The sequence below is a fragment of the Anneissia japonica genome, unplaced genomic scaffold (genome assembly GCF_011630105.1).
Source record: "Anneissia japonica isolate Jap-2015-1 unplaced genomic scaffold, ASM1163010v1 scaffold376_len1572418_cov194, whole genome shotgun sequence".
Taxonomy (NCBI): domain Eukaryota; kingdom Metazoa; phylum Echinodermata; class Crinoidea; order Comatulida; family Comatulidae; genus Anneissia; species Anneissia japonica.
In genome coordinates this window covers 212,755-234,780 of record NW_022741166.1, presented here as the reverse complement: position 1 = coordinate 234,780, position 22,026 = coordinate 212,755, and the positions used below count along the sequence as shown (strand labels likewise).

General features: G+C 33.0%; 2 protein-coding genes across 3 annotated transcripts; both read right to left on the bottom strand.

Annotated features, from left to right (window-relative positions):
- Positions 1–377: 377 nt before the first annotated feature.
- On the bottom strand, positions 378–6,259 carry LOC117118654 (calcyclin-binding protein-like). Of its 2 annotated transcripts, none has more exons than XM_033263317.1 (6): positions 5,954–6,259; positions 4,824–5,034; positions 4,349–4,445; positions 4,046–4,145; positions 3,696–3,793; positions 378–2,233 (listed from the first exon to the last, which is right to left on the bottom strand). In XM_033263317.1, the coding sequence occupies exons 1-6, from the start codon at positions 5,969–5,971 to the stop codon at positions 2,077–2,079; spliced, it is 681 nt and encodes a 226-aa protein (XP_033119208.1). In that variant the 5' UTR covers positions 5,972–6,259; the 3' UTR covers positions 378–2,076. The 2 variants fall into 2 exon arrangements, with proteins under 2 accessions (XP_033119208.1, XP_033119209.1); XM_033263318.1 differs by having other exon boundaries at positions 4,824–5,031.
- Positions 6,260–8,849: 2,590 nt separating this feature from the next.
- Positions 8,850–21,797, bottom strand: LOC117118616 (ATP-binding cassette sub-family F member 1-like). The gene is made up of 19 exons (XM_033263254.1): positions 21,531–21,797; positions 19,789–19,941; positions 19,366–19,545; positions 19,009–19,055; positions 18,719–18,826; positions 18,227–18,327; positions 17,857–17,942; positions 17,644–17,720; positions 16,990–17,052; positions 16,333–16,565; positions 15,887–15,975; positions 14,669–14,704; positions 14,172–14,459; positions 13,472–13,546; positions 12,802–12,872; positions 12,166–12,270; positions 11,669–11,830; positions 11,480–11,552; positions 8,850–9,840 (listed from the first exon to the last, which is right to left on the bottom strand). Exons 1-19 carry the CDS (start codon positions 21,658–21,660, stop codon positions 9,656–9,658), a joined length of 2,262 nt encoding a protein of 753 aa, XP_033119145.1. The 5' UTR covers positions 21,661–21,797; the 3' UTR covers positions 8,850–9,655.
- Between the last annotated feature and the right edge of the window lie 229 nt (positions 21,798–22,026).

Here is a 22,026-nt window from a genome sequence, read left to right as displayed (position 1 = left end):
GGACAACTCTTCTATAACTGCTGATGCAAAATTGGCATTTATTGTCAATTTTAATACCAATCTTGGTATGAATTATTATGAACATTATATTTTTGCCTGGTGGTTAAATTATTTCCTTTTGTAAATTGCATACTGCTTAAAGCCTCTTACATGCTTCCAGAAAAAAAAAAATTGTGTAAAGCAGTGGCGTATCTTTTGGATAGTAGAGATCAGTGCCTAGCAACAATATTAATGGGGCGGGGCTTACCAGAAAGGTTCATTTCTTCTCGGAAACATGTGCAAATCTTTTGAGATGCACCCCAACAAGTCCACTGTTTCAGCAGACCTGGTTTATAAGTAGTTGCTCACACCAACAAAAACAGATTCTGAAATTCTTATTCCATTTTGTAATTTAATGTCCATGGACCAATAAAGCGTATATGAATAAGGGAGTCTTAAAAAACATGCTACAAAATGTGTACAAATAATGGTAATATGGCATGATACGAAAAAAAAAAAAATCAAAGCAACAGGACCATTATGTTCATTCTGTATGTTAGCCTTCGACAGAATGTAAATGGAAAGGAATCTACATAGAAGTATTCTGATAGTATAAATCTTCTTGGATTAATACTTTTCTATGCAATAGGTATTTTGTAAATGAAGGACAACTCTTCTATAACTGCTGATGCAAAATTGGCATTTATTGTCAATTTTAATACCAATCTTGGTATGAATTATTATGAACATTATATTTTTGCCTGGTAGTTAAATTATTTCCTTTTGTAAATTGCATACTGCTTAAAGCCTCTTACATGCTTCCAGAAAAAAAAAATTGTGTAAAGCAGTGGCGTATCTTTTGGGGGGGGGGGGGAGATCACGTCCCCCCAGTCACTCCCTCAAAATTGCAAGTAGTTAAAAATCACCTTAATTTGTGAGTTAGCGCCCCTCAAATGATCATCGAGCCCCCACTTCACCTTCGCGCTTCCCTATCAGCATTTCAAGACTTCTAGATACGCCATTGGTGTAAAGAACAGCGTATATTATATATAATGGAAAGAGGTTCAACTCTCCATGATTTTGCAAGCCCACAATGGAACAAAATATGCAATTGAACTAGCATGAGTAAAGCTAGATTTACACTAGACACGATAACGACAAGACGACATCATCACGCAGCTTGTATTCTTCAACACTGCGAATATCTGTATTGTGTCATTGTCATAATCGTGTCTAGTATAAATGTAGCTTTGGCATGCACCCGACACATAAATTGAACAGGCATTCTTTACATACAGAGCATGTTTAATAGGAATAACTTTTATGTGTACGCAAAAGTGTACATATTCCAATTATTTATCAGTCAGTTAATAGAAAGGTAATAGTAGATGACAGGTAATAGTAGATTTTCATGTTCAGTAATAACCTGTATGAAGAATGCCCCTAGGTCACGGTAGTTCTTTTTTGAGAGAATAGAATTACATTCCAAAGAGAAACCAAAGAATTGAACCTAAATTCATTTATACTGTTTGCATAGAACTAAAATTAAAAACTATGGTGAGAAGAAATGACCAAACAGCTGTAAAATCCATATGCAATTAATTGTAACTGTATTTTCTTTAGCCAGCAAGGAAATGATAAAGCCAATAATCAGCTAATAGAAATTCTAGATGATTTTGAGTTTACCATTTCCTTGCTGACTAAAGAAAATTGTAAAAGTCTAAATCAGCTAATAGAAATACTATAGGACTACATTTCATGGTCTTTCAGGTCTTATGAAAATATGAAAAAAAAAAAAAAAACACTTATTGGGTAAAATGAAGATTTAATAGACTGAACTGCATAATCTGTACATTCGTCAATTCTCACTCAAGGAAGATAATGAAATGTAACGCCAGATATCAAATAGAGTACTATGTCACAACACGAAGGAAAACCCCTTCATTACTGATCAACGCCACCCAAGCCATCATGATTTTTCCACCAAGTTGTAATAGTGATATAAAAATTCTGCTGACACGTCATTCAAAAAACATTTCCCTCCGCCCCAGTGTCTTAAATTGTTCTGTTGCAATATTCCCGACAGCACCCTCGTCATTACAGTATGTCTTTTTTATCACGCGACTCGGTCCACGCCTTAGCAATTGTTCGTTTCATTTCGTCATCCCCTTCCTCATACATTTTCCTCATCATGTCCATAATACCTGCTGAAGGGTCTTTATCTTCATCCATTTTTGGTGGCGCACTCTTAAGACTGGAAAAAGAGAGAAAATTTTTTTATAGATACCACAATTACCAGGCATGTTAATTTAATTAATTGTTAAAATATTAGGGGCCATCCATCTGCTGAAAATGAAACTTAATCATATTGTTTACTCTTTTGACAAATTTGAGGTACGGTGGTGTTACAGAAACAAGTTCTCGTAATCTTGAAACCTTTGATGAGGGCAGTCGAGTGTTGTGTTGGCCCTAAGGGCTGCCCATACAAAAAAGATCTTTGTATTACATACTTTCGTATTACATAAACAGGATGGCTGTGATTGTTATACCAAATCTACGTCATCAACTCTACTCACACTTCAGTGAACATCTCCAGTGGGCGGGGCTTATACTAATATTTTTAACCGTCATTTTAAATATTTATAAACCAAAAATTAAATATTTTATTACCACTCATTTGTTAAATATATGTAATACTTCAATAATCAGCAACTTAAAAAGCATCATTTTAATTGGACTTTAATAAATCAAACAATCAATCAGAGTATTCCTAGAGGTCCTTCAAAAACACACAATAACTGTGACTCATTGGTCTAGAGGCATGAATGTAGCTTAAGGTGTGAGAGGTACCTGGTTCAATTCCCAGATGAGCCAGTTATTATTTTTTTCTCCAAAAACGAAAAAAGATCTATTAATCAGCAAAAAAGAACTATCATTCAGTCAAGTATAGAGTACTACAGTGTTAAGTCATGATACCACGTGATACTACTCCGTTGCTATCGGCGACACAAAATGTGTTCAACCGGATGCCATTTTCTCAAATAACAAATCGTTGATCCTAATTTCTAACGTAGTTATAAGAAGTTGTATCTTAGTTTTTCTTTGTAAATTTCAATTGATGATTAAATGCGTGTTCGATAACTAAAATAATGCAAAATTTTGTGTTTTCAGTACATTTTGATTGTAAATTATTAGGTTTTAAAATGCCTATTCCAGAAAGCTTATTCTAAACCATTAAGATTATGATGACATTCAGGCGTAATTAACGGTAACCAATGTCTGGTTGACATCAAAACGCGCCACCTGGTTTTGAGGCGACACAACTGTTGTACTCTATTCCTAGATCTCATTCAAAATTGTAAATTAAATATGGCTCATTGGTCTAGAGGCATAAATGTTGGTTAGTGTGTGAGAAGTCCCTGGTTCAATTCACAGACAAGATTGTTACATTTTTCTTTTCTCTCTAAAAATTTAAAAAGTCAATCAGGTGTGAAAAAAGCACAGTCAATCAGGAAAAAAGCAGTCACTCAGCCGTGAAAAAAGCAGTCAATCAGCAAAAAAGCACACAATCAGCAGGGTATTCCTAGAGCTCCTCATCGGAGCTAAAAAGTATGTTTTGGAATCTCTTGAACATAAATGACACCATTTTGTGACTTGTTTATTGTACAAGTAAAACAGAATAAAGCATCCCATCTATAGATTTGCCTGAGACTTACTCTTTCTCTACTTTGGATTTTTGTTCAGCTACTGTCAAATATTTCCATGTCTTCTTTTCTGCTTTCCTCAAAAACAAAACTAGATTGTCTGTCTTCACCTACAGAAACAAAAATAATGTATAATTCTTAATATATTAGGAGACAAATTTTGACAATGATTAGGTTCAATTATTGGTAAACCTATCTCAATGGTATTTTAATTAAATCACTGTGTTTATGTGTTTTTAGCATTTGTCAAAGAAATATACTAAAGGCAACAAATTTAGCCACCAAGCTACAGCTCTACAAATTTCAAATATTTATGGAAAGTAATTTCTATCACCATTCAACTACAATATATTTAATTTTACCTTGTGTGATGAGTTTTCCCCATCAATTTCATGAAGAAGATTGCCAATAAGCAGCTGATGATTGGTGCCTTCAAGGTTCTGTACTATCAGGTTGAATGAACTAAAGAAATAATCAAATTTAAATATATTGAATACACAATTTGTTAGGCTCTTATTTCAGAACTGATGGAAAAGTCATTTGTTAGGTGTATTTATACATGCGAAATAATCTCTGCTGTTATGATCAATCAAAACATTTTAAAAAAATATACAAAGTTGTTTGTGACATACATAATCAACCAATCAAATGACAAGAATCTATACCTGTTGGTGTGTTTTACTGTTACATTTTCGGCTGGAACTGTATGAACTCCTTTCAATGAGACATACACCTTTACTGACTTGTCTGACTGGTCCCATCCTATGGAATAACAGGAAAACATTTATTTGGTAACTACAGGAACAGTATTTTGCTGGAAGAGACAATGGACAGTCTGAGCTGGGTGTGCTATATGTAAATATCTACACATAAAGTCACGTATAGATTGCACCAATGCAACTCCACTTAAAACGCAATGAAGTGTGCATCTTGTTTAAAGGACAATGTGAAAGTTGCACACAATCGATACAAAAGATAGTAATAATTTAAGTAGAAATTTCAAAAAGTGATTTTTATTACTACCCACTAATAGTGCGCTAATGATGCTCTATTGTGTTTTAGAGACCAAAGATCAATAATAATTAAAATAAATTAATTTAATAATACAATTAATTAATCTGTTTTTTAGTTCATTCTTACCATAATTAGTGATTCTGTTTGCTGTAAACTGCTTTGGTGTGGGTGCTTTAGTTGCCACATTGATTCCAGTGCTGTTCTCAGTTTCTACATCTTTCAGTTTAGAGATCTCTGTTTCTAATCGACGTTGTTCTGTTGTAAGTAAATTTTTAACTCTTTCTCTTGTTGCTAACGACAGAAGATGTTGCACCTCCTCAACGTCCTGAACTAACTGCTAGAATTGAAAGGGTTCAATAATAACATTGTATTCCTTAAAAATATAAATTCATAATTTAAAAAAAAAAAAACTTTTTTTACCAACAATATCTAGACTGAAAATGCAATAATGTGTAAATAAAATTATAAATATCACCATATCTATGATTTATGCAGTGGTCAAAAAGAGACTTTATAAGTCTTTAAATTTTTTATTTCAATGTCGTCTTGCTGCCACTGAGGAAAGTCCTCCCCCTCCCCATCCCAACCACATGGTGGCAAATTAGTTCCACTAAATACTAAAAATTAGTAAAAATGACCATTAAGTTGTCATTGGAATAAGGCCAAAACCAGCCTGTGCCCCTGATTATGAATGCAGTTACTGTACTTGTAAGAAACTATATATTTTCAGACATCAGTTGCAATTTTTAAATCATTTTATACCTCAATAAAAATTGTTACACCAGTCTTTAAATTCCTAATTCTGACTGGATTATGGATTGCAATTTCATCACCCAATCAAATTTAGAAATGGTGTAACAATAGCCATTGCAATAAAGTACCTCCTTGATCTCTATAGTCGGGAAGGTATTCTTTTTTACTCCAGCCATGTTATTGTTCATGACTCAAAATTCTGTTGACTGTCTAAAATATCCTACTCTGCCTGACATGTGCCATAACCTACACTGACAGCAGCATTATAATTTTGGGCTTATAGCACCATTCTAGAGTAGACCCTAGTACTAGGCCTAGTTGTAGCAATAAGTACTGTCTGTAGTAGTACTACGGCCACGGATTGGAGGCCTACTATACTATAGTAGTAAGGCCCTACACCAAGGCCTAGGCCTTTTTTGATTTGTGTCGAGTTTAAAACAAATTTATCATTAATATCTAAACACATAAAATCTCCTGGTACTAAAATAAAGAATCCAACTTACATTCTGTTTTACAGACATTACTGGTATTAATATATTGAAAAAGTAGGCTTAAATACTAAGCATACACAATTTAAACACAAAGCACTGAGCATGCAAGGGTTCGATCGAGAATATTGAATCATGACGTCATCAGTTTCTGGACGGTTCTGTTCATACAACACGTGGTTCCAATGGTGGTACCATAGCGGTACAGTACATTATTTGCGGATACCCCACTCACCACGTTAATGCAGGGGTGACCGTTACCCTTTATTTTAACAGTGGAGCTATATTTTAACTGGATTAAAAATCATTTAATTTAAATTAAACGTCCCCTAAATCCAGCCGTCGTGAATCCCTTTTAAAGCAAGTAGCGCCCTCAGTTTTCAGTTATGGTTCGTCAATACAGTAGGGAAATTCCCTACTGCGTACGCATGGCCAGATATTATGCAGTCCAATTTCGGACAACATTCTGTTAGTGTTAAGCCTTTATTTTAACAGTGGATGTTATTTTAATTGGAATTTAAAAAGCATTTAATATAAACCCCCTAAAATGTTAAGCCTTGTCTAAATTTATTTTCTTTTCTTTAACTGACTTTGTTTAGCTTTTATTTATTATTAGCTGCAAAACTTTTTAGTTTAAGGCCCTGCTTCTCAAGGCTTTTTTTAGGTGGCGACCCACCCCCAATGCGTATATTGTCATACCTGTGTTGATTACTTAGGCCCACGAGCCATAAGCCTCGGCTTAGTCGAGCACAAAGTAGTGGTGAAAAATCGTTTCGACATTAGATTCATGATATTGTTTGCTGAATGTTCAATTTTATAATATGGAGGAACTACTGATCCAGTGATTCCAAATAGAGGGGGCCCCGGGAAGGACTTTCACAGATAAATAATACCACCTTAGCCTCACCATGGTTAGGGCAGAGGTAAGAAAACGTATGATTACGGCACTTTGATGGTCGAAAATGGCATTCTTGACTAGTAAACGCTCGACTTTTTTGACGATGACTGGGCACTAAAATATAAATTTTAAAAAAGAAGCTTGTACATCCCAACCCACTCTTAAAAAGGCTCAAACGAACTCAAAAAGCAACAAATCATTTTAAACATTTTGTTTATTAACTGGCACGTAGTGTGAGGTATATTCCTGCCTAATTATAATTGTCTTCCTTGGAGACAGTGCCAACCATGACAGTTGCTTCTAGGATTTGGGTTGACAATAATTTCTGATTTCGCCTTCGTAGCCAGTGTGACCACTGGGAAAAATAAAAATTCCCAAGATTCAGTCTAAAAAATCCCAAGATTGCTTTGAAAATCCCAAGATTCCTTTTTGTAGGACTGACCGCTAAGTAATTTTCACTATGTTTCAAAAAGCAATCTCGCGACCCTCATAAATGTTTTGGCGACCTAAATTGGGGTCGCGAAACATAGGTTGAGAAGCAGAGGTTTAAGGTCGACTGTCCACTTGTGTGTTGCCCCGTCGGGCAAATCCTGGCACCACCCCTGAATATTATTAATAATAATACTAACAAAAGCAATAATAACACTAGCCGAAAAATGGTACCATCACCAATCCCCTGAAGTCACCAGTGCCAAGGATGTGAAAATCGTTTTTTTGGGATTTCGCAATCCATACTGATGAAAATTGACCTTTTAATATATTCATATTCTCCACGTTATAAGATTTAAAATGATGGGTCATATACTGGAATAGACTTATTATTACTATTATTAATGTTATGTGTAAAAGTATCATGGCTTCTCTGTGCTAAAGTATACAATACTTCCATATTCTTCCGCTAATTACTCAGTTTAACATTTAGCGACAGTATGCTAGATTTAGGATAGCAAGCTTCATATAAAAATGCATGGGTACTGTATGTAATGTACTTAATATTTTTATTATTATTTTAAAAACATTTCATTCAGTATCAAATGAAAAAAAGGAAAATTAGAGCAAGAGGCACAGACATAGAAATTATTTTCTTCTAAAACAATACATTTTGAACATATAGAAATAGTAATAGACTGAATATGTATAACCTGTTTTTAAACCTGTATCTGATAAAATTCTAATGTTATAGTAAACCATAAAATAAAAACCAAGCTTTAAAGATTTATTAAAGTGCATAACATATGCAGGGCATAGGCTGGCACCAGCAAGGGGGGGGGGGGGGGGGGGGGTGGAAAGGAATGGACTATTGACAAATACAGCTGAGGGACCAGAGTTGTTAGTCCAATTGAATTTAAATAACTGCCTTTATAAAGTACTGGCTACATACACAACCATTAGTGTATACAAATAAAAAGTAATAATATTAAATCCAAATATTTTGTGTATACTTTCTTATAGTAAAAAAAAAAGAATTGTGAAACAGTGTGAAATAGGAATCTTTTAACATTATCTGTTTCCACTATTGAATTATTGTATATTATCCCAAACAAATTGTGTGCTTTCCAACTCAGAGTTATCCATTTGTATGTTGACATTAAATCTCCTATACAGCTGAGGTGTTATCTGCAGACCTCTTAGTATTTACATCAGATCTTACACTAAAACCTTATTCGCAAAGAGACAAATTTCAGCAGAGTATCCATATCTTTAGACGTCTCCACCATTTACAGCATTAGATTTTAGACTACAGTAAGAATCTGCATTTGAAACAAAGCTCTATACAACTGAGATGCTTATACACACCTCTTAAGAATTAATGACATTAGATTTTACAACATTAACAACATACTGATTCAGCAATGGTGGTTTACACAGCCAGTAAGGTGACATAACTTGGGTATACCATGGAAAACATTACAGTGCAATTAGTGTAAAAATATAGGAAAAAGTAACGTTATGGTGGTGAAAATAACCACCTACAGTTAATAGTGAGAAATAAATGGCAAGGAAATTTACTACAATTGTTCAAAATAGTGTTTATTTATCCTTGATTTCTCCTAGCATTGTATGCTTTGAATTTAAGTGATCCTTCGTAAACCCTAGCTAGCTTTAAAATCGTCTAGGCCCTGACATCTGACGAAAAATCTTAATGTTTGCGGTCGGTATCCTTTGGAGCATTAGCAAGCCTTTAAGGCAAAATGCTCATGTTTAATTTCCAATCAATTTGGTGTAGTTTATTGGGAGTTTTGATGAACTTCACAGCAATGACAAGAGACGGCCGCAATAGCAATCTCAATGTAAAACACCGCTGTGCCAGTGAATTTTTTACATCCAGGACCCAAGCTAAGTTACGTGACGCCCATTATGGAATCAGTCTATTTGTTGCCTTTGAAAGAGGTTTCATCTTCAGACCTCTCCAGCATTCTTAAAATTTTGATCTTACACTTTCAATATCTTTTGCTGTAAATGAGTGCTGCTACTACTGTTGATTCTAAGAATTTTTGTTGATATGTCTTCAGAGGTCCAATTTGGAAGAAGTCACTTCCGAGAGATTTGATGAAATGAGCCTTTTTAACACATTTAATTTTATTTTGCTGCAAGATAATATCCATCTGCACTGGCTTCCGCGATGGTGATGGATTATCCGAAGGTATAGTAGCTGTGATGGTTTAGATGGTTCATTTTCTGTGAGATTCTTGCTTGCTTGCGGGAGTGCAGGAGGCCGTCCTGATTCCCAGAAGACTCCTACAACTTGCAGGAGACTTGGGACCCCTGTGTCTTAAATAAATATCACAATTATTATCCATGAAATGATGTAGAATAATTTATTTCTTCTTTTGGTTCTTCTTGTTGTTCACTTCTTTTTCAATTTCACCCAGTTCTTCTAATATTTCTCTCTTGTAGTCATCAAAGTCACCATCAATCTCGTTGATGTCTTTGTCCTCTACGACCCACAACTGGCACTCGGTCTCAAGAATGAGACGGGCATCATGACTAACTATTATCACACCTATGGAATATAAACGTTAAGTAGAGTAATGAAAAGAAGGGATAAAATGTTTGCACATCATCTTTCGATACATAAATACTATGCAAACAAATAACGCAATAACTACCAATATGCACTATTTTTGAAATTTTTCTGTTTACAAATTTTGTCATACATAGACATGCCATAATAATATTGTAAGTGTGGCACAGCAGTAAGGATTTAGGCTATCAATAGTGAGGTCATTAGTTTGAGACCAATACTGGCCAGAAGCCATAATACCATTCTAGGCATGCTAGTCACTGGTAGCCAAATATTCTGTCAAAGAATGGCTAATAATAATTGTCCAATGGTCAAATTACTTTCTGCATTTGCCTCTTTTCACAAATGAATTTAAACAGGGGATGAATAATATGGAATGAAAGATAATGATTATGATTATGATAATAATTATGATAATAATATGGAATGAAAGATAATGATTATGATAATGATAATAATTATGATAATGATTATGATTATAATATGGAATGGAAGATTATGTATTGCTAGATAGCTGCATGACAGGGAATAGGGCCTACTTTCCAGGGATGGAAGGAGGTTGCACATAAAGCATTATTGTATCTATTGACTATGGGAAAAATTATTCATAATCCTCATAGTGCTATTTCATTGTGTCCTTGGAAAACAAATGCAGATCCAGTTGGGGCACGAGGGAACATCTCACCCTGTTTTGCCACTAAATTTTAAAATGTCAATGCATATCAATGTTATGTCTTGAAATAAGTGCTACTCACTTACTTATCTATTCTGAAAATGCTGTGCCCTTACATTCCCTGTTTGAACAAGTGTGGATCCACCCCTGGAAAATGCACCTTATCTACATTTTTCTCTCTCAACACGGGAGTACAAGTGGGCATCTGGTAGGATCTAATACCAAGTGTTGATTCTAGTGGCATATGGAATTGTGCTCCCCAGGGAGCTGAGGATATATTCAATAGGAGTTTGGCTCAGCAACCAGCGGTAATAATGTAATGTGCATAGAGGCAGTTTATTGTAATAATATAGAAATGTTCCATTATTATTATATTATAATAATAATAATAATAATAATAGTGTAGTTTTATATAGCGTACATATCCATCTAATGTAAGATGCTCAGGGCGCTTGATGTGTGGCATAGGAACTCAATCAATGACTTTCTTTGCCCCTAAGGGTCCCTTCGTGTCTGTGCTACCCGGTAACCCGGTACCAGCAACTCTCGTCGTCCACCACAGGGTCTGTCAGTTAAAGTACACCGGGGTATCCCCCTACTCTCGAAGGATGTACTGGGTTCTTTATAGTGCACACGAGCCATTGCATACACTGGGCCTACGGTTTAAAGTCCTTATCCTAGAAGACTTGTTCTACCACCAGAACCATAGGCGAGCGTACCGTTCGAACCAGCGCCGATATTATGGCTATAGCTTGCGGCGCCCCTGCTAACCACTCGGCCATTCGACTCACCAATTATATCTTATAACCAACAGAAACACATACACGTTGACAGATACTGCCACATATATGAGTCGTCATTATTTTTATTATTATTATTAATACTATTATTATTATTTTATTTATTTTTTAAATTATTATTAGTATAATTGAAATTGTTGCCTACCTCCAGTATATTCATTGATAGCATCTGCCAATGCATCTATAGACTCTATATCCAGGTTGTTTGTGGGTTCATCCTAAAAAATAACATAAACGATGCCACTCAGTACTGGCTTTAAGATTGATAAAAGCATTCAAAAAATTGTTTATCAATATTGCTTGTAATAAACAGGAACATCATAGCAAAAATTACCAGAATAATAACATCCGGTTGACGGCTGGACATGTCCACTAAAGCCACTCTCGCTTTTTGTCCACCGGATAAGTCTGAAATCTTGATGTTGTGTGCGTGACCTGCTAGACCAAACTGACCAAGAAGCTTACGACAATTCTGATAATCTAGATTGAAATTACGCTTTAGCGTATAAGAGAAGAGACAAATAATAAATAATTTTGTGAGCAAATAACCTTGGAACAATATATTTAAATTGTGTACTTTGTATAAATTATATATTTCTCTTTCCTTTAATTACAAAGAGTATTTATCTCCAAGACATCTTTCCAAAGCAGACTTCAGCATTTATCTCTAAAACACTACATTCTAATGTATTCTTCAGAATAATGGTTTAGCATGGTTCTGTCCTACTGATTTTCTAACAACAGGCACAATCGGTAATCCAAATGTATTGAGATATCTTTTTATACACTCCATAGATAAATTTAAAATGAAATAAATGTTTGAAGTTTTACCTGTAAATATTCAACTGGTGACTCATGCATTGTCAGCTGGTCAGCTGAATGCTGGTTAAACACACCTATCCTGAGACGATGGTTCTTGGTGTGGTCTCCTTCAAGCTAAACAATTCAATGAAAAAAAAAAATACTGATTACTAATTATTAATTATTTATAATCATTCTTATTTTTATTTGCTAACATTATTAAATTCTACAAGCTTTCATCAGTCTCATGGTGTTTTCAGGTGATAGCAATAGGCTAAGAAATACAAATACAATAATATTGTTCTATATATTAACTTCTTGTATCTCTTATTAAATCATTAGTCTTATACAGTAAGAACACTGATGCATTTTAGGATCAACTGTTTATTTCTCATACTTCACTTACTTGCCTAAATACCATATTTACTGTGTAAACACCCAATAGATAAGTGAGTAGCACATAACATTAATATGCATTGAAGTTTTGAAAAATTGTTGGCAAAAACAGGGGAACGTACCCCCGTACCCCTTACCGGATCTGCCCCTGAACACTGTCACAGTAAATAACATACTTACTGTGATAATATTTTTTATCTGTAATTGGCAACATTTATCTTGAAGAAAGAATACAAAATAATAATATAAATGTTAGAAATTTAATCTTACCGGTGTTAACTCTCCGCTGAGTAATTTAAGAAATGTACTCTTGCCTACTCCATTGGGTCCCACTATTGCAACTTTAAAAAGGGAAAACAAATCAATCAGTTATATGCTTTTGGTATAATCTGGACAACTATAACAAATTCAATTAAAAACATCAAATTGCTTATTTAAGTATATATTTATTATAAAGTACCAAATATTACAATAAATATAAATGTACTGGTATACTTCAAATGAGAGACAGATGAGGTTGTAACAGTTTTGTTTACAAAGTAAGCAATACAGATAATAAAGCATATAAAGCTCTGTCTATATTATTAAATTTTCTTTGACAAAAACTGTTGTATGCACATACAACGTCAGGATATGCCTATATATGGTTATGATGTGATGTCATCATGACCATATTAGGCATGTCACATGCTTTTGTCAAATAAAATTTGATAAAACGGACAGGATTTTAGCTCAACACAGGTAGTGTATTTGAGTAAGTAAAGTGTTAAAAATTTATGATGAATGAATTCACTAAAATACTTATGTTAATGTAGAATAATTCCATGGAGAAAACTTTGTAATTTGAGTGTTGGTAAACTTTCATATCAGTTTTCATAAACTTTTTATGTAAAACTTGAAAACAAATACATAAGAGTGACATATTATAAACCAATCTTACTTCTTGAACTTAGATCAATACCAAAATCCAGGTTTTTAAATAGTAGTGGTTGATCTGGATAACCAAACTTAACATCTATGAAAAATAAATAATTGTAACATTAATGATTGAATAATTGTATTATAGTACATACTACATTGTCTGTACTGTGTGCAATTGCAACTAAATTATAAAAAAGATGAAACACACACACATACCAAACCTTGAAAATGGTTTGATAAAAAATGTCCACTGGGAGATATCCAGAGGCCTAAGCATTTCACTCTACATAGTTATCATTCTTATCTGTGCTGTGACCATTCAACAATTTTCTTGTTGTAGGCCTAGTGAGTGTAGCCTACAATGTATTTTGCTACTTTCTGATACCTATATTGATAATTGTTATTATTTATGATGTGTAGTTATGATGATAATATAAGTAAATATTATTTTGTTAAATGACGGTAAATTTAACTTGGGTAGGAGGTGAATTGTTATGGTTAAGACAATCGTCTCTACAAGCTAGAATACGTCTATGTATAAATAATGGAACCTTGTTTTGCCATAGAATTAAAACAAATTTTTTCAATCCATACACTAAAATCATAGAATTTGCTGAAATATATTTTTAAGGGAGGTACTTAATGGACAATTTATCCTCAACATATCTTCATCTAATATACATCTTATGTCAACAATACGATCAGAATATAAAACTTACTGTGCAGACCGAGAATAGGTGGGTTAAGAGGAGGTGGACTTGGGAATTTGAATTTGACAGTGTACTCCCGAGGCTTCTTGAGTAATTCCACAGGTGCTTCCTCCTCTCCTACAGGGTCTCCCTTGCTCTTGTTGCCTTTCTGTTTCCTTGATTGTGCGGTTTTTGCTTCCTTTTCGGCAGCCTTTGATGACTTTCCTCTTGACTTTAGTTCTCGTAGTCGCTTTTCCTGCTTCTCATACTCTTTCAGCTGCTCCCTTTGTTTTTGTTTCAACATTTTCTTAAAAGCGTCTGTAAAAAAGTTATATAGGAAAATATGTTATAGTTCATTTTTAATTCAGAGATGGTACCTGTGAACAAACAAATAATACAGTTAATTCGAATAAGTGTGTTTATTTCAGTTAAACCACTTTTTTTTTTTTCTTTTCTTAAGCTTAATTTTGTTAATAATATATAACAAATAATCAATTGTTAAGAATTCGACCGAGTATTTTACTTACTGAAATTTCCTCTATAATAGTCTAGTTTCTGGTTGTCTGAAAGAAATATAAAAATTGTACATTGAAATAAGTTCTTCTCATCCTCATAATGACAATTTTATCATTTAATCTTTCTAACCACTAAACCTAAGTGGGTTTGATGAATAAATAAAATTACAATTATTACCTTCAAGAAATAATGATTTAACCATCAAACAAGATAACATCACCAACATATATTTATATAATCCACATGACATACAAGCAAGCAACCAACCAACCAAGTAAAGCTACATTTACACTAGACACGATAACAACACGACAACGACACGATAAAAATGCAGTCAAGAATATAAACGACGCGATATGTCGTTGTCGTGTCATTATCGTGTCTAGTGTAAATGTAGCTTTATTTATACAGTAAGGACATTATAGTAGATGGTGCCATGGTAGGAAATTGGTCTCTTAACAATTGCATCTTAGGATGGGAATGACCTATGTTGAAATGTACTATGTAAATGTATATGATCAACTAGGAATACACAGGGTACTTCCCAGGGAGCAGAGGAGGTTGCAAACTGTGCATGTTTGTCAATGTTTATAAAAACTGTCCACACTATCAGATTTTTTCATTTATTTGTCTCAAACAATTAGAATGTACATAAATAGAAACGGCAATGAACAATCACAAAAGTACAAAAAACAGAGACAGGACACTCCAAAAGTAAAATCAATCACTGTCGAGTGGAGGCCCTTTACAAGAAAGACACAATACATACAATATAAAATTCTTCAGAAAGATAAAAAATCGAAAGATAAATATTGAAAATAGAAAAATGAATAAAAATCAATAAATGAGCAAATTTAATTTAAAAGGTATTTGAGATATAAAAATATTCAGATAAGCATTAAAATTTATCTTAAAATATTCAATGTAAAAATGTCAAACAAATCATTTAAAATTGCATTGCACTTAAAATATATAAAACAAGATTAATTATAATTATTAAAAAGAATGAGGTTAAAAATTTAAAATTTAATTTAATAATTAAGAGTTAGGGTAATGTTTATTCAGATTGCTAAGAAAATATTTGTAACTAGTAATAAGGTAATAATTTGTGACAAATAAATGTGATATGCCCATATTAGGGTGTAATATGACATCATCATGCCCATATATGGGCACATCACACAAATTTGTCACACAAAATTTGGTATTGCTGATAGAGCCTAACTTACCTAAATGGATGATATCAGTACAAACATCATCCAAGAACTGCTGGTCATGGGAAACTACAAGTAGTGTCTTTTTCCAATTTTGTAAATAACTAATAAAAAAGAGAATACATTAAAGTGAAAAAAAATATGAAAAGCTGAAATAAAATAATAAAAAATATAATAAGATATTAAATAATAAGAATAATTATTTAGGCACTCTACCCACAGTGAACTAATTATTCAATAAAATTTCTGTTTGTTTGCTACTAAAACAAGATTAATATATTCATATAAATTATAAACAATACATAAACAACCATAAAAATATAATGAAAAACAAAAAAATATCATTTCTATAACTGTACTCTTTTCAAATACATTACATGAGTACAGAAACTGCATGTAGTAGTAGAATAAGAAGAAATAATAAACACAAATCTTAAATAAATACATAGGGTTTAACATACCTGTCTAACCAGATAACAGCATTAAGATCTAAGTGATTCGTTGGCTCATCAAGAAGAAGCAAAGTCGGTTCTAAGAATAGCGCCCTCGCTAATGATACCCTCATCCTCCAGCCTCCGGAGAAGTGCTTTGTCGCCCTCATCTGCATCTCCTGTGTGAACTGCAGACCTGAGAGAATACGCCGTGCTCTTGACTCAGCCGAGTCTGCGCCAATTGCAATCATTTCCTCGTAGACCTGAAATATATGGGAAAAAATTATTACTCCAGATTTAATAAGAAACATAACTCTGTTAATATAGGTAATTAAAAAAACTCTGTAGAAAATAGACTATTGGGCAATTGTTCATACTTTATTTTATTATTCAATTAATTAATTTTCTTTTATTCCTTTGCACATGGCAAAGGATTATACCAATAGCCACTTAATCACTGCCCTTTTAGATAGGTGGCAATCCCTTCACATGAAAAACATACACATGATGCTCTACGTAAATTAAGTCTCATAACAAGGCTTATGGAGTGGAGCTGTTTTGCCATGAGAAAAAAATCCTGGAAAATTACAGGATTTGAACCCAAGACCCTGGGATTTGAAGGTGAGCATCTTAATCACCAAACTATTCAACTAGACTCCTGGTTTACTAAATGGATTTATTAACTACCTGTTTAAGTCTCTCACTGTTTGTGTTGTTACCAGCTTCTGATTCTGCAAGTAGTTTCTTTTCCTATAATTATAAGAAAAAAGTGGCAGCTACTTTTATAACTTGATAGGTAACCATTGCTTATTATGTTGCTTTTGTAAAGTCCAAATTATAATAATGACAAAGGAAACAATTCAGAATACTATTATTCTTATATATAATTCTTCTGTTCTTAGGCAATTTTAACATAAGTAATTATTATTATTATTATTAATAGGAATAATAAAAGTATCATGGTTGAGATCCTGACTAACGTATGCAACTGTATGTTTACCTATAACTTATGGATGTGAAATGCTATTACTTATTAAATATTGACATTAAAAAAAACTGTTAAAATGTAGGCTATATGTTATATATATACATATACATATATATATATATATATACATATATATTTATATGACATTATGATGAAATAAAAGTGGGACGATCCCACAAAAGAGAAAAAAACATAAGTAATTAATCAAAATAGACATGACATTATGTGTGCAAGTGTACATCAGTAAGGAATGACATTTGACTCCGAAATCATACTCTATTTTGTTCCTCAGAATGGGCACTTAAGCAGTTGCTCATGCATGCGTAACAATAAATACATAGTTTTTGTCGTACCTCTTCGATAAGAGCTAATCTTTTCTTGTCTGAATTTAATACTGCTTCAAAGGCAGGTGTATCATCAGCTTGGACATCTGCAAAAAGAGAATGCAGGTGTCATAATGTTTATAAAATGAAAAAAAAAACCAAAAAACAAACACTCCCTTTCGATAGTATTACCTTTCAATCAAAAAATCAACACACTGGCTGTTCAATAATTCTGAAACTCACCTTGCTCACAGAGAAGAACATCTATATTCGGTGGTATTGCCAGTGACCGCTTGGCAATGTGCGATAATAATGTGGTCTTTCCCATTCTAAGAGAAAAAAAGAATATCTATATTACTGGTACTGTAATTGTAGAACCTGTAACACTTTTTCAATCTGATTTGCTATAAGAGAATATGGCAGGAAATCATCTGGCAATGCAACAAAATGAAGTGTTTTTTCTTATTGTGAAATTAACAAAAGATGGTTTCTGGATGGTACTGCTACTTTTTTGGGGGTGGACTGAATAAGATATACAATTATATTCAGTAACAAACATTGCCTTATTTGTTATTTAATATTGCTTTTTGTGTTACATTTACAGCTTCCTTACCCATTTGGCCCAACCAGTCCATATCTCCTACCAGCTGCAATCGTCAGACTGGCATTCACAAACAGCTCTTTACCTCGCGCAGAAATAGAGAAATTTGTAACCTGAAAAACAAAGTACCAACAAAAACTGTTAAGTAATTCATCACAGCATCAGTCATCATAAATTATCAATACACCATCATCCCTCATCTTCATAATAACACCAATATAACATTAATATCATCATCATTTGACACTTTCGCATTATGGACATATATTCCATCACTGCCACATTGTCATTGTTGTTGTCATTAACATTATCATCATAATCACTAATTACTACCACTCGGGAAGATAGTACGCTACGGTCTCCACATGACCTAGGGGCAATAGATTTCACCATTCACCGTCAATATTTGTCATATCACCATTATTCAAAATCACAATCATCACCATCAGCACTGCATATCCACCACTTTGACCATCATGATCACTACCTTACATATAATCATACCTTAATATCAGTGGCATTTTCAAGCATGGCACCTTTTGCTGTTGTTTCCCTTTGTGAGACGGAGAAATTTGATGATTCCATTTCTTCCAATTCTTTATTTAATTGAGCCTATACAAGTACAACCAGAAAAAAAGAACATTGTATTCTAACAACTGGTCAAATCTCCAACACACAAACTTATTCTCCAACTTCCAAGATTATGAGCTTTATATGAGGATAATTAGGCAGAATTAAACACCAAATTGTTGTAATATGTAATTTTTCCATTGGCCTATTCTTTATATACTCACCCGTTGTCGTTCCCTTCTTTCTTCCTTTCTTGACTTCTTTTTAAGTTCTATTAACAATATGAAAATATAACAGGACAGATAAAATCTCAAGATGAATAAAACACCATTAAAATATCAGACATCAGAAAAACATCAGTACCACTATTACACACACACACATCAGTGTAACTTCTTGCAGGAATATAATATACAAATATTGACACTGCAAGAGAGGAAAAATGAAATCTATTGCCCCTCACTGATGTGGCAGCCTAGATTATGAATCATCCATAAACTTTTCCATCAGTAAAACCTGAGTTATCAGTTACTGAGTATAAAATCATCATGAGTAAAGAATTATGATAATGTCCTCCATACCTGGTTTTGCTACCTTTTCTGAAGAATCTTGCTTTTCACTGCCTTCATCTTCTTTTAGCTTTGATAATTTTTCTTTCTTCTTTTCTTCCTTTTCTTTATTCTCATCCTCTGCATTGTTCTCTTCATCTGCATCATCAGCCATCTCTTCCTCCATATCACCCAAAAGCGCAAATCCTCCACCTAATACATATATACAAATCCTCAATCAATCAATCAATCAGTACTAAGTACTGTTCAGTAAGTGCCAACATTTTGACTTATACCCTATTTAGACTAGCATCGCATTGTGATCAGAGTAGCAATTGCAACACCCAATCGCAATTGACAATCATGTTTGAAAGCTCACCGATAGTAATCGATATTACAGCGAAACACAACGATCAGATTGTTATTTAAAAAAATTCTAACAAATTAAATATTTACCTTTGCCTTTTGAAGATGGAGGCACATAATCTTCATCTTCCTCATCATCATCATCTTGTAAAGCAAGCTGATCTAGTCGTTTTTTAATTTTGTCGTCGTCATCACTATTATCAATCTGTTTTACTGGCTTTCCTTTCTTTCCTTTCTTCTTATCTAGATGATTAAAATACAGAATGTAGTAAAGTTGGCGGACTGTACAGTAGTTATATTCCATTGCACATTCAATCATGAGAACCTGCACCAGTTTATGTTTAATCTCAGATGCATGATTAATGAATAAATAGCAAATACAGTAACTTGAATTGCAAAGTACTGTATGGGTAATAATAACTGAAATATTAATCAATCAATCAATCAATCATTCAATTAATGAAACTAAAACATTTTTTTTTCTTTAACATTACAATCCTAAATTAGAGGCATGATCAAAGTGGGCTGCTTATGTTGTTCAAGTAAAATATTTTTTTATTTAGATTTCAAAAACATTTTTAAAGAATTTGATTTCTAATACAGTATGATTATTATTATGATAGATATTATTATTATTATATTACTATTGCTTAAAGGTTTGCATGGCGAAGAAATCTGAGACTTTCTCAACTACAACAGTTCTTTTCAGAACTACTTACATGGTGTACCGCAAGCTTTCACATATATATATTACGATTATTACTACAGATTGAGAATTTAATTCTTTTTAGTATGATTATAATATTTAGTAAGATTTTTATGACTATGAATATTAATATTAAAAAGTGAGTATTATCATTTTGAAGATTATTATTCAGTCAACTCACAGTCACAGTTGACTCACAGTCAACTCGGCCACAAAAAGTTTGGCTAGTCAACTCGGCCACAAATCAACTCAGCTACAAGTCAACTCAGCCACAAGTCAACTGCAGCCTGGTACTACACTTTGAAGGAGTAATTCATGAAGCATAAAATACTAATTCTTTAAATATTACTATAACTTATTGTTATTATTATTGCTGTTACTATTGTTATTATTATTGTTGTTTTTATTACCGTTAGTTTTAATATTAATTATTAGTCTTGGCATTAACATTACGTATTATTTAATTTTTTTTGACATTATTATTGTTACCATATAAATAATAAAATATTATTCTCGATTTTTTTTATTCATATTATCATCATTATTATTCATATTATTATTATTATATATTAGTCTTAGTATTATTATTTTAATAATAGTAATTTAAAAATTATTGTTATTGGTGTTTTATTGGTATTTTTCTCATATTATTATTATTATTAATATTATTATTGTTGTTGTTACCTTTATTATTCATATTATTACACTATTATTACTAAGTAGGCCTAGTTATTATTTAATATTACTAATTAGTATTATTATTATAAAATAAGTATAGTAGAGTACAGTATGAAGAAATGAATACAACGATCTCACGACGATGATCAGAATTTTACCAAAACTGTGTACTTCATTTCAATCATTCATATTGAAGAAAAAGGATGCAAAAACTGAGTAATATTTACATTTCATTTTAATTATTTTATTTTATATATAACATGTTATATATTATAAATAACTTGTGGCTGAGTTGACTTGTGGCCGAGTTGACCTGTTTCCTCTGTAGCTATACCACTGGCCACTGTGAGCACACCCCATATCTGATAGTAGTCTAGCCTGGCCAAATCACACTGTTTTAACCCTGGCCCTTTAGCTGACATATAGGCCTAGGCTAGGCGGAGTTTACCTCTTTTCTTTCCTTTCCCTGCTGAATCGGTTGTGCTGTTGGCCTTCACTTCCTCTGTTCGTTCTACAACTACACCATCGTCTTCATCGTCATCACCCCTCGCCTTTCTATTTCCCTTTTTACGCGGCATAATACTTGCTGTGTTTAATATCGAATTAAATACAACAAACCCTTACTAATTTTGTAGTAATTCAATATGTTTCAATCTTTACTCAACAGATGATTTCACAATCATCTGCAAAAACCATCACCCCCTCTATAGCACACATGTTCATACTTTTAACCGTTGCCATGATTGTTTTCGTCTTTTTGTTGTTTTGTCATATGAATGAATATATCATTCTGAACAAATTAGTTAAGTGAATTAAAATAACAACGCATCTATATCAGTAATTTTATGCATTTATTTATTTATTTCGATATTAGATAAACTTAATGTATATATGAGTCTTTATTTTAATTGTTTGTCAAAAAAAAAACTAAAATGTTGCTGAAT